The 11,898-nt window shown below is 39.9% G+C and overlaps 1 protein-coding gene across 1 annotated transcript; it reads left to right on the top strand.

Moving 5' to 3' along the window:
* The first annotated feature begins 3,411 nt into the window (after positions 1-3,411).
* On the top strand, positions 3,412-11,474 carry LOC132834992 (stromal cell-derived factor 1-like). The gene is made up of 4 exons (XM_060854174.1): positions 3,412-3,522; positions 5,585-5,702; positions 6,864-6,938; positions 9,525-11,474. Exons 1-4 carry the CDS (start codon positions 3,456-3,458, stop codon positions 9,538-9,540), a joined length of 276 nt encoding a protein of 91 aa, XP_060710157.1. The 5' UTR covers positions 3,412-3,455; the 3' UTR covers positions 9,541-11,474.
* The last annotated feature ends 424 nt before the right edge of the window (positions 11,475-11,898 follow it).

Raw genomic sequence — 11,898 nt, 5'->3', positions numbered from 1 at the left:
CTTCTGGGTAAAATAAAAACACCTCTCATGTCTTTTATAAATCTCTCTTCTCACATGAAAAATATGCCCCATCAGGAAGATGACAAACCATAGAATTCCTACAGTGTGGAAACAGACCCTTTGGCCCACACCAACCCTCCAAGGGGTAACCCACACAGACCCATTCCCCTATATTTACCCGTGACTAATACACCTAACCTACACATCCCTCAGCACTATGGGGAACTTAGCATGGCCAATTCACCTAACCTGCACATCTTTATGGATTATGGGAGGAAACTGGAGCACTTGGAGGAACCCCATGCAGATACGAGGAGGATGTGCAAACTCCAAGCAGACAGATCCCCAAGGCTGGAATTGAACCCAGGTCCCTGGTGCTAAGAAGCAGCAGTGCTAATTACTGAGCCACAGTGCCAAATGCTTGCTTGTCACTTCACTTGAATTAACGGATCATTACTGATCAGAATTACTAGGTTTTAGAAACTTGTATCAAACTTCCCAGCACCATTTATTATATAATGCACTTACTTGGAACTGGACACAGTGATTAAACATATTGTGCTATTTTGGTTCCACACCTTCACTTTAGGCAAAGATATATTCCATTCAAGTGTGTAACATTCCCACTTTGAAGCAATAATAGTTGTTCATGTTACTTGTTTTTACATGATCATGACTCATTGATATACCATACCCCATCCTAAACGTTAAACGTAAAATCTATTCCACTGTTCAATATTCCACAGAAGCAACCTTTCTACCATTACAATCTGTTTTCTCAGATGCAGATGGACGAAGGTAAAGTTAAGAAAATGTGTCACATATGTGAGGCTCTATTGAATTAAATCCAAATTTAGCTCAGCATGAATGACTGCCAATTGCACTCAAAGTTACCTTTGAAAGTGACTATTTACTCAATTTGCATTAATAAGTTGTGCTGTGGCAATTCTCAATAGATGTAATACATTGTGCAATGTTTGCCAGTCCGAGCAATTTAAAAATTTTTTTTGAAGGAAATTTGCAGTTATGGAAAGTAATTATCGGTCATATACAGACATCCTATGGGATGAAGTCTTGTCAACTGATAGTGCAAAGTAGTGACATCAGACCATCTCAGCAGATCTGGCAGCATTTGCGGAGAAATATCAGCGTTAACGTTTCGGGTCAGATTTCTCCGATTTCTCTCCAAAGATGCTGCCAGACCTGCTGAGCCTTCCCAGCAATTTCTGTTTATGTTTCTGATTCACAGCACCCACAGTCCTTTTGGTTTTTAAGTCAGATCATTGCCCTATTTTTACAAATGAATGATAACTCAGTTCCACTTAAAATATTTTACAAACTCACGACCTTACAAATTTATCTGAGTAATGAGATTACTTAGAATAACCAGAACTTTTCTATCGCCCTCCCTTTGCTACTTTCCACTGAAAGTATTGCATCACACTAGATGCGACATTGAGACAAGTGGTAGTTATTCAGAATTAACTCCAAGTGTCCACTCTCGAAGAGAAGTCTCTGGCTGATGTAAGATGATCATGAATTGATATACTTGATGTTTGTCTTAATTTTACTTCCGTGATTTTCTATTTGGCGATCTGTGAATTTTATTTTATTTTATTTTTGTGTATGGGGAAAGGAGTCATTATGTAATAAAAAAAGACTGGCATGTTTTGAATTAGATTAGATTACTTACAGTGTGGAAACAGGCCCTTCGGCCCAACAAGTCCACACCGACCCACCAAAGCGCAACCCACCCATACCCGTACATTTACTCCTTACCTAACACTACAGGCAATTTTGCATGGCTAATTCACCTGACCCACACATCTTTGGACTGTGGGAGGAAACTGGAGCATCCTGGGGAAACCCACACAGACACGGGGAGAACGTGCAAACGCCACACAGTCAGTCACCTGAGGTGGGAATTGAACCCGGGTCTCTGGTGCTGTGAGGCAGCAGTGCTAACCACTGTGCCACCGTGCCGCCCACAAATTGTATTTGTGACTTGATGATGAAACTGTCATTGCCTGCAGAGGATGTGTCAACTATTATAAAGATGATCATTGAGATTTGATAATACAGGGTCATAAAGTCCAGGTCCAGAACACCTCCAAAAGATGTGAAACGGCAAAAAGTGAATTTTGCAAGGTTTCTGTGCAGCTGGAGTGAGCAGTGCAGTGATGTTAGTTGTGAAAAATGATTAGGGTCTACTAGACCCATATGGTCAAAGAAAAGATGTATGCAGAAGTGGGAAATACTGATAAATGGCACAGAGCTGGAAGACAGTCGAAAGAAGACTGTCGTTCAAATTGAAAACTGGATGGAGATGAATTCTAGGAAAAAGTGAGGACTGCAGATGCTGGAGATCAGAGCTGAAAATGTGTTGCTGGAAAAGTGCAGCAGATCAGGCAGCATTCAAGGAGCAGGAGAATCGACGTTTCGGGCATGAGCCCTTCTTCCTGAAGAAGGGCTCATGCCCGAAACGTCGATTCTCCTGCTCCTTGGATGCTGCCTGACCTGCTGCGCTTTTCCAGCAACACATTTTCAGCTGGAGATTAATTCTGTCCATTTAACAAATTAATGAGAATGAAAGATGAAAGCAGAGAGAAAAAGGGAAGGAAATGTTCCTCTTTCCCATAATAGATTCATAAATGCTCTGTTTGCAACTAGAAATTGCCACCTAAACTGTTAAATTTCAATTCTGTTACCGTTAAAAAAAAGGATTTACCGCAATCAATTTGTGTCAGATCTGAGTCAACAGCAAAGTCTTGTTCTGTTTAGCTTTACTGAGCTGATTGGCATTTGCAAGTCCGAGTGAAGCCCTGATCATATTCTGCTGCTGGATGACATCTAGTGCCAAAAAAACCAAACAAATAAACATTCTCCCAATCCTCCCATCCCCAGTAAATGTGCACCCCATTGTCACATGTTGAATTAGCACAAATTAGGAAACAAGTCTTGAAATTCTCTGACTCTTAACTTACTTGGTGCATGTATCTACTGAGCTGTTCTAAAAGGATTCAGAGTTCTATTAGAAGGTTTAAAAATTGAGCTACCTCTATAGTTATCGATACTTCTAAAAAGTATTAGTACATTTCTTGAAGCTCAAGAGCATCTCAGTAAGGAAACAATTTTTTTTTATTTAAAGAAACCGTGGATTGTTGAACATTTATATCCTTGTCGATATATTATTCTGGCCCCTATTAAACACTTATAGGACACCAGCTGGATACTATTGTATGAAAGGTATGTATATTTTAGAAACTGAAAAGTCCCAAAGGATTATAAAGGAAGGAATCACTGCATCCTGGAGGCTTTTAGATAATCCCTCTGGCCCAATCAGAACCAGAGAGGAGTGGCTTCGGTTAATATAAATGTTGCCAAAGACATGCTGTTTTTGAGACAGATTCAGGCTGAGGTTCTTCTCCTGTGTGAACGCCACTAAACAACGAGCCATGATTGTGAAAACGTGTGCAGTGTTACTCCTGCTCCTTGGCACTCTGTGCATGAACCTGACCCAGGGTAAGTGACTGCTGCAGGGCTCAGTGTGGGCAAAGATTGCTGTTCTCAGGAGACAGCAAGAATTCTGTTATTAACCTGAACCTTTCTCTCGGTTTGAAATGGCTAAGAGGAAAACATACAATGGGCTGGAAAGCTGAAAGGCAGGCTTTTAAATGTTAAAGTGCTTTCAGACTAAACATTCATCTTATCTATGTACTTGACTAGGAGAATATTTGTTTGGGGACCATGCTTTGTCATTTTTGAACAATATATCATCCAACTTGTATTGAAATCTCTCCGTACAGCTCATGCCTTTTCTTCCTAAAAGTTCTGTTGGCAGAGCAGAGTATATTTTAATACAATACACAATAGTTGCTATGGAGTTGTATTAGACTAGATACAAACTGCCAAAAGGTCCCCTTAAGTAATGTGTAAATATTGTCTGGGAATGATTTTGAATTAATACCAAAAACTGTCAGTGATACAATTTTAGTGGATTAGGAAATAAGTTTCAATATGCATACTGCTTAAAAATGCAATAGCTTGTTTTTGTAGAGCCATCTGTAAGATGTGTCCAACTTACTGCTCCTGACCATAAATAAAACTGAGAGCAGTCATCAGGTATTTGTGAAATGATGACTGGAAGTGAAGCTGAGGGCTTAGTATCCAGTACAGCTCCATGTTGTACAATTTCTAACGGGGTTGTTCTACATTCTTCAGTTGCAGTTGGTTGAACTGAATTCTGAGTCACCAGCTGTTCTGGATTAAACTGCATTGTGTAGGTGGTGAGATTTCACTCACTTGATTCCAGTTGTGGATCCAATTCATGCTGCTCTATCTAAACAAGCACTGGCTCAAAATGATTTTAATCTGGGTTGTGCATGTTTCTTCCATTAACTGGCTTTCGGCCCCAGAGTTCATTATTACGTATGAGGTAAAGGAACACAGAATTGATGGACTTTAAACGTGTGATATTAAAAGAGCTAGTTAATTGCTGCTACACGTAGAAAGCTGGGCAAAGGGGGACAGTTTGTCAAATTGACATTTTAATGGAATAAGATGTCTATCTCAGATAAGAATGTTGTTTTGTGGGTGGCACGGTGGCAGTGGTTAACACTGCTGCCTCACAGCGCCAGAGACCTGGGTTCAAATCCCGACTCAGGCGACTGACTGTGTGAAGTTTGCACGTTCTCCTGGTGTCTGCGTGGGTTTCCTCCGGGTGCTCCGGTTTCCTCCCACAGTCCGAAGATGTGCAGGTCAGGTGGATTGGCTATGCTAAATTGCCTGTAGTGTTAGGTAAAGGGGTAAATGTAGGAGAATGAATGGGTAGCGCTTCGGTGGGTCGGTGTGGACTTGTTGGGCTGAAGGACCTGTTTCCACACTCTAAGCAATCTAATCCCTTTCATATATTGCTGTGGGAGCCAGTGTCAAAGTAACAGACTAAGTTAGATTAAATCAGAATGAAATCCAGTCTGTAAGTAAGTGGATGTATGATTTAACTAGTGAAAAATCTTTCATTGTGAAGTTTGTCCAATGTTGACTGAAAGAAAATTCCAATTTCAATCCTTCACTTAATAACTAACAGTAGAAGGGTAGACACACCTGCAATGGCACAAAATAACCACTTTTTTCTTAGAATTATTGACTTCTTCACCTTTTGTTCCTCCTGCTGTAAAGGACTCTACAAATTTAGAGGCCAATACAATGGCATAAATATGTTTAACCGACGGCTTAGAGTTTGAATGAAAGTCTCAGAGGATTTTGTCCCTAAATCAAAAGATCTATGATTTGGAGATGCTGGTGTTGGACCGGGGTGTACAAAGTTAAAAATCACACAACACCAGGTTATAGTCCAACAGGACTAGCCGTGTGCTTCCAATTAAACCTGTTGGACTATAACCTGGTGTTGTGATTTTTAACTCAAAAGATCTAGGTTTGGACACTGACAACAAAATAGCATAGTGTTATTTTACATCCTCAGGATGTGAAATGTTCAGAGTACTGGTCCAAGTTAACTGCATCAGATTGCCTACATTGAAGTGAGGAATAAAATCTCTCAAATTTTTTTTTTCTCTCTCCATAGGGAAGCCAACGGCAGTTCTGAACAGGTGCATGTGCAGAGGTGGAGCAACACAGATCAATATGAGAAACATCAGGGGATTACAGGTTATCCCCATTCCAAACTGCCCTCTCCAACTCATGTGAGTGTGGGATACTTGCTAATATTCTGTACATTCCTGCTTATTGCCTGAACAGTGCTGCTAATTGAAAGCCATGTAACCTCATTAAACCTTTGCCCATTGGTAAGTGTCCCTCCATTCCCTGAGGTGCTTACCTTGTTAGATTGCCATACTTGAACTAAAATTGCTCAGAAACTTTATTGAGATGGCAATATGCTCAAAGAATGATTTCTCAGCCTTGTTCCCAGTCAGTGGTAGGTTAACAGGTAGTCAGAGGCACAGTAAATGAGACTATATGTGGGGAAGAATATCAGAAAACTAAAATGTGAAAGCAAATGAAATACACAGTCACTGAAAGTGTTGCCTTGTCCATTATAGATTTACAACACATCTATCTAAGATTAAAATCTGTATAAGTTATGGACAAAATGAATATCCATGTTTAATTTTCCCACAGACTTCTCCTTTGGTTTGCCTTCAATGTTTGTCTGTATTTTTGAAAGTTTGTCTTAAAAGTAACTGTTAAAATACACAGGATGCCTGCCAATGTCTGTATGCTGTTTAATAGACAAATATTTTGCACTTGTGCGGATCCCTTAGTAATACGTTTCATTTACAGACCAAGGGCATCCTTCATTTGAGCACCTTTGTAAAGAACATTGATTCTGTAAAGCTGTTCACTATTCCAATTCGATCAGTGTGACAGCAAGAAAGCTTAGTGTGAAATGTCAAACCATCAGTGAAGGAATGGCTATGTGAAGCCTGATTACTGTGCTTTCTTGACTCTCCCCCACCACCCCCCTCACGAGAATGTAGTTTAGCAGTAATTTACTCCATGTGTCAGCTTGGGAATGAGTCAGTGATGCTTGTAGAATTTTACGGATGTTGGCTGACTTTCTTGTGATGAATTGAACTAGCAGTGATTGATTTTAACTGAGCACTTAAACTTTCAAAAAAAGTTGAGATTCAACGATAAACCTTTTCTGTCAGATTGATGTTTTCAAATTGTTTCAATGAAGATGTTGATGATTTCCTTAAAATAATAAAGTCATACTTTTTGAGGAGAAAATGTTTGCTTCCAGCAGAATTGGGGGGACAAATGCAGACTTCTAAAGAAGAGCTCTGTTAGTGTGTGAGCAAGGGATTTATTATAAAATTATACACTTTTTGGTTGCATTACAGAGCCACGTTGAAGACTGGGAAGAGGATTTGCCTGCATCACAAATTTTTGTACCTATGGCAAAGGAAAATAAGCAGGTAAGAACAGAGCTTTTATTAATTTAAAATGATAAAGTAGGGTCCAGAGACACAGGCTCTGTTTAATATTAGCTGGGAGGGAAAGATTTTCATTTGTACAGTTGCCACTCAAAACCCCAATGCCCAAAAGCATTTTAGACCAGAAATGTTCTCGCTGTAATGCAGTCAACATGACAGCTGATTTGTGTATAGCAAGATCCCACAAACCCTCAATGAGAGAACAAGCAAATAATCCATTTTGGTTGAGGGATAAATGTGACCCAACATACTGGGAGAAACTTCCCACAACTCCCTTACTCAATCAAATTGTACTTTTGGATCTCTGTCCTCGTGAGAAGGAAGACAGAGCCTTTGTTTAATGACCTATCTGAAAGATGCCATCCCCTACAATGCCATACACCCTCGACACTGAACTGGAGTGTCAGACTCAATTTTGCATTTAAAGTAGGCAAATTACTACAGATGCTGGAATCTGTACTGAAAACAACAAATGCTGGACATGTCAGACAGCATCCATGGAGAGACCGCAAGCTAACATTGAGGCTAGATGCTCTGAAGTGTCATCTAAACCAGAAACTTTAGCTTGCTTTCTGTCCATAGATGCTCTCTGATCCACTGGGATTGCATTCATTTGTTATTTTCAAGTTAATTGCACTGAAATCTCCATTTGGGATTTGATCTTAATACTTTCTCCCTTGGAGGATTATTTGATTATCGGTGCATTATAATGCTGAGCTCATTGAAGAACAGGAGAGAAAAATAGGTAAATTCTTAGAGGAAACTTTTAGGGGGTATGGAAAAGGTGAGAAAAGGTTTTGGACCAAAGGGCTAGGATGTGGAGTTAGCACAGGCACAATGGGCCGAATGTCTTATTTTAAGGTTAAATGAACCTGAGAAGGTTTTAAATGTGATTGAACACTGAGCATTTTACAGCTGCAAGTTTCATTAAATTAGCATAGTCCTGTGGGAAGTATTTGTATTTACATAACTCTTCATGCAAAATGTATAGTCAGTGGTAGATACATTTGATGTCCCTGCATGACTATTGTACTCAATGCACATTTCCTTTATTTGACTAGAGTTTTGACAAGGCTGTCATTTAAAGAATATTCAGGCTGAAGAAATATTCCACATGCTAGATGGCTATAGATTTCTCTGCTGATGGATTCTCTCTTCCCCATCATTACTCCCTCAATCTAAATCAAACAGACCCAATATTTTGGGTGTTTGCACTTCAGTAAGCTGACAGCCTATAAATATCCTGATGGGGTTAAATTTGTGTTGAAATAGCATTATCTCAAAGCTACTGTGTGAGCTACTTAGAAATTGTGAGTTGACCATTCCTCTGATCACCCTTGCCACCAGTAGTGAACATGAGAAACTGAGCCAAAAACATTTCTCAACCAAAGTTTTCCTTTTAAACCTATTAATGGCTGGTTACAAAACTTCACTGCATTGATTGTAACATCTGTTATTAATAGTGAAATCCAGTCCAGAGTCTGGTATTTCCCTGTGATCGAGGCCAAGTCTTTAATCATTGGTAATTGGAAGAAAAGATTTTTCAGTTACCTCGACTTTCCTCTGCTTCATGTCCTGAATGGATCCCTTCCTCCCTCTTAAGGTATAGCCCTTGCCTCCGACCTCCCCACACAGCTTTTTAAAAAATTCATTCATGGGATGAGGATGTCACAGACTAGGCCAGCGTTTATTGCTTATCCCTAATTGCTCAGAGCAGTTAACAGCCAACCACATTGCTGTGGGTCTGGAGTCACATGTAGGCCAGACCAGGTAAGGATGGCAATTTCCTTCCCTGAAGGACTTGAGTGAACCAGATGGGTTTTCCAATTATCAGCAACGTATTAATGGTCATTAGACTCTTAATTGCAGACTCTTCATAAAATTAACATTCTACCATGTCAGGATTCAGACACAGGCACCCAGAACAGACCAGCAATAATAGCACAAGGCCATTGCCTCCCCTAAAGTTTAAAGTGGGAGATTTGTCAACGAGTCCTTGGGTCATTTGACTGCAGAAAGCATAACATTTTGGTTTAATCCTGGTTTCACCAGGCTTTCCCACTTCTTTTAGGTTGCTCTATTGGGAGTGGAATCCCTTTGTAATATTTTTTTTCTTCCATAAGCAAAGACATTTTATCCAATCATCATAACCCCAGCATGGCCTTAGCTGAGATCAGTGAACTGAGCACCAATTGGGGATTTGTACCTGCAAACTGTACACTCGATAGCTTACGGCTTCTCTTGGCCTTTGGGATAACTTAAGATTGTAACACTTGACCAACATTGGGTAGTTAATGGGAACTGGAGCTAACATGTAATCATCCACAATTACAACACTCTCTTGATAAATACCAGACATTGATCAAGTGCACATTATGGCTCGCTGGTTAATGAAGAAAATTCACAGGACACTTCTGCTATAATGTACCCTTGACTACAATCTGTTTTTATATGGCCCCCAAAGGGAAACTTTATTGACGGGTTATTTTATATTGATGTAGAACGTACTCCATTCTGAACAGAACTCAAAACTACTTTCTATTGAAAACACCAATATTTATTTTACAGAGAAGGCAAGAACTGAATGGAGGGAAGAGTGAAGCCAGCTGGTTGGCCCTGTCTTGATTCTGTGCATGAGTGCGTAATCACACTAAAGATGCTCTGTGCACATGTTAACTTACTGTTTCTTTGCCGTGCCTGCCTCGATTGCTTTGCTAGCTGCCACACCTCATTCTCAGTCTATTACAAGCCGAATCTAGTTAGCTGTAGTGTGGTGCGCACATGCGCTTTGTCAGCAGTGCTGTTAATGTTTTAATTTTAAAACTGAGCACCTTCAAGTATATTTTCAATGTTGTTTTCACTGCCAATGAATTCCAAGGCACGCTCCCAGGGTTAGAAAAAATTGTTACACAATGTGATGGAACGAAATGCAACTAGTGGGAAATATTATTTTCAGCAGTACCTTTTTTGTTTTTGAAGATTATTAATCAGTTAATTTTTTAAAAACTAGGTATTGTCATTTTTCTTGAGTTCCCTACCCCAATTAATCTCCTGAAGCAGAAATGTGATTTTCAAGGATGCACTTTCATTTGGAGCTTGTAAGTCATTGAAGGTGGATGAGATTTTCAGATAGAAATCCAACTCCTGTGACCTATAATTCCTTGACAGTATCTAGTGGCAAGAGTAAATGCTATACTTGCTGACTGACCAGTACACTGACACACTGTCAGCTGTTAAGTCAGCAATCAAATAATATGATCTTGATGCTGTCCTCTTCCCACCATGCTTTAGATCTCAGCCGTCCCAAAGGATGTAAGGCGTTTTGATATAGGGTCTTGTACAGTGTAATCGTTTTGATTATCTGCTAGACTGGTGGTCCATTATCTCAGTTGGCTAGAGGTATGCATTGCAGAACACCACCAGCAGTGTGGGTCCAATTCTCCTGCCAGCCAACGCTACAATGAAGATCACACCCCTTCAAAGTCCTCCTTTACCTGAGGCTCACTTACCTCGGGGTAAAACTCCATCAACTTGTCCCTTGATTGAGAGAGCAGGGCTGTGGCAACTTTACTTTTTCAGTATGTCTGTGAGGATAGCCCAGTGTGATTAGCTTCCTAGTTCTCTGAACAAGTTTCTGAATTTTCCAGAACTGTCTCCCCTGCTGGCACAAGATTCCTTGATTTTAGGAACTCACCAGAAAAAGTGGGAATCTTTTAGCTTCCACTCCATAACATGGGTTAGATTTTAATAACTCCAGAGCAAATTATCCTGGATCAGCCTTACCTATCCAACCAGCAGCAACCAGGATCGATTTTCCTGCTCCTCGGATGCTGCCTGACACTCTCAATTCCAAACTCTAGTCCATCCCTCTAGCCGCAGAATTTACTGGACTGGAAAGGGTCTCTCAAAGCTATTATGTCCCCAACACTTACACAATACTAATGTGCCGCTGCTGATGAAATATCTTCATGAAGCATTAAGGCTGGTAGATGGAAGCTATTGTTTGAATTAATGAATGGTGTTTGAAGCTGCCATTGGAGCTAATTAATTGCTTGTTTTGTACATATTGGAATTTACTAATCATTGCTTGTTTTGTGAGAGCAATTTGACATTATCTAGCGGAAATCCAACTTTTAACTTCTGATTTTCTGAAACGAGGTGCTATAAGGAAGAATTAGTGTCTGTGTTGGCAAGTGCCTTTTGTTGCAATGTCCCTGGAAATGTGAAAATTCAACAAGGTGCTTCCTTCAAGGAAACACACATACACTCAAAATATTATTGTTGGAAAGGCAGCAAAATACACCAAATATTTGCCCCAGTGATTTTGAGCACGTGATGTGCAGCAACTGATGCATGTCACTTCACTGTATATTTGTAGATGAGATGTTTTTACCATATTTTTAAAAAACATTGTAATTCAAACTAAGTTTGACATGTTGGAAGACACTATTGACTACTCTGTTTTATACTGTTTCTTTGTAACATTAAGAGGCTTTTTTACAGAATAAACTTTTAAAATTACAAAAAGCTTCCTTGTTGTTTTTAGCACGAGTGACAATTTTTTTTAAACAATTCATTCACTGGTGGGTGGTGGCTTTGGCTAGGCTAGCATTTCCACAAGTCAGCCACATTGCTGTAGCTCTAGGCCAGACCAGGTAAGGATGGCAGTTTTCTTTCCCAAAAGGCATTCTTATTTTCTCATCAACTAGGAAATTTCCATGTTTTGCCTTTTTTAGAACACAATAGGAGCAGGGATAGGCCATTGGCTACCCCATCATTGAACAAAATCATGGTTGATTTGCCATAGGCATCATCTCCTTCTCATTGTCCTCCACTCTCCAATCTGTTAAAAATCTATCTCCATCATCTAGCCTCTCAACTCTCTGGAGTAGAGAATACTAGGGACCCATTACCTCCTGGAAAAACAAATTCCCTTGCAATT

The sequence above is a fragment of the Hemiscyllium ocellatum genome, chromosome 43 (genome assembly GCF_020745735.1).
Source record: "Hemiscyllium ocellatum isolate sHemOce1 chromosome 43, sHemOce1.pat.X.cur, whole genome shotgun sequence".
NCBI lineage: Eukaryota > Metazoa > Chordata > Chondrichthyes > Orectolobiformes > Hemiscylliidae > Hemiscyllium > Hemiscyllium ocellatum.
This window is presented reverse-complemented; position numbering and strand designations above follow the sequence as displayed.

What these genes read in the sequence shown, in the direction of transcription:
- LOC132834992 (XM_060854174.1), top strand. Translation starts at nt 3,456, where the DNA reads ATGATTGTGAAAACGTGTGCAGTGTTACTCCTGCTCCTTGGCACTCTG. An exon ending in GTGCATGAACCTGACCCAGG is followed by an intron (nt 3,523 to 5,584) that starts GTAAGTGACTGC and finishes CTCTCTCCATAG; the next exon opens with GGAAGCCAACGGCAGTTCTG. An exon ending in AACTGCCCTCTCCAACTCAT is followed by an intron (nt 5,703 to 6,863) that starts GTGAGTGTGGGA and finishes GTTGCATTACAG; the next exon opens with AGCCACGTTGAAGACTGGGA.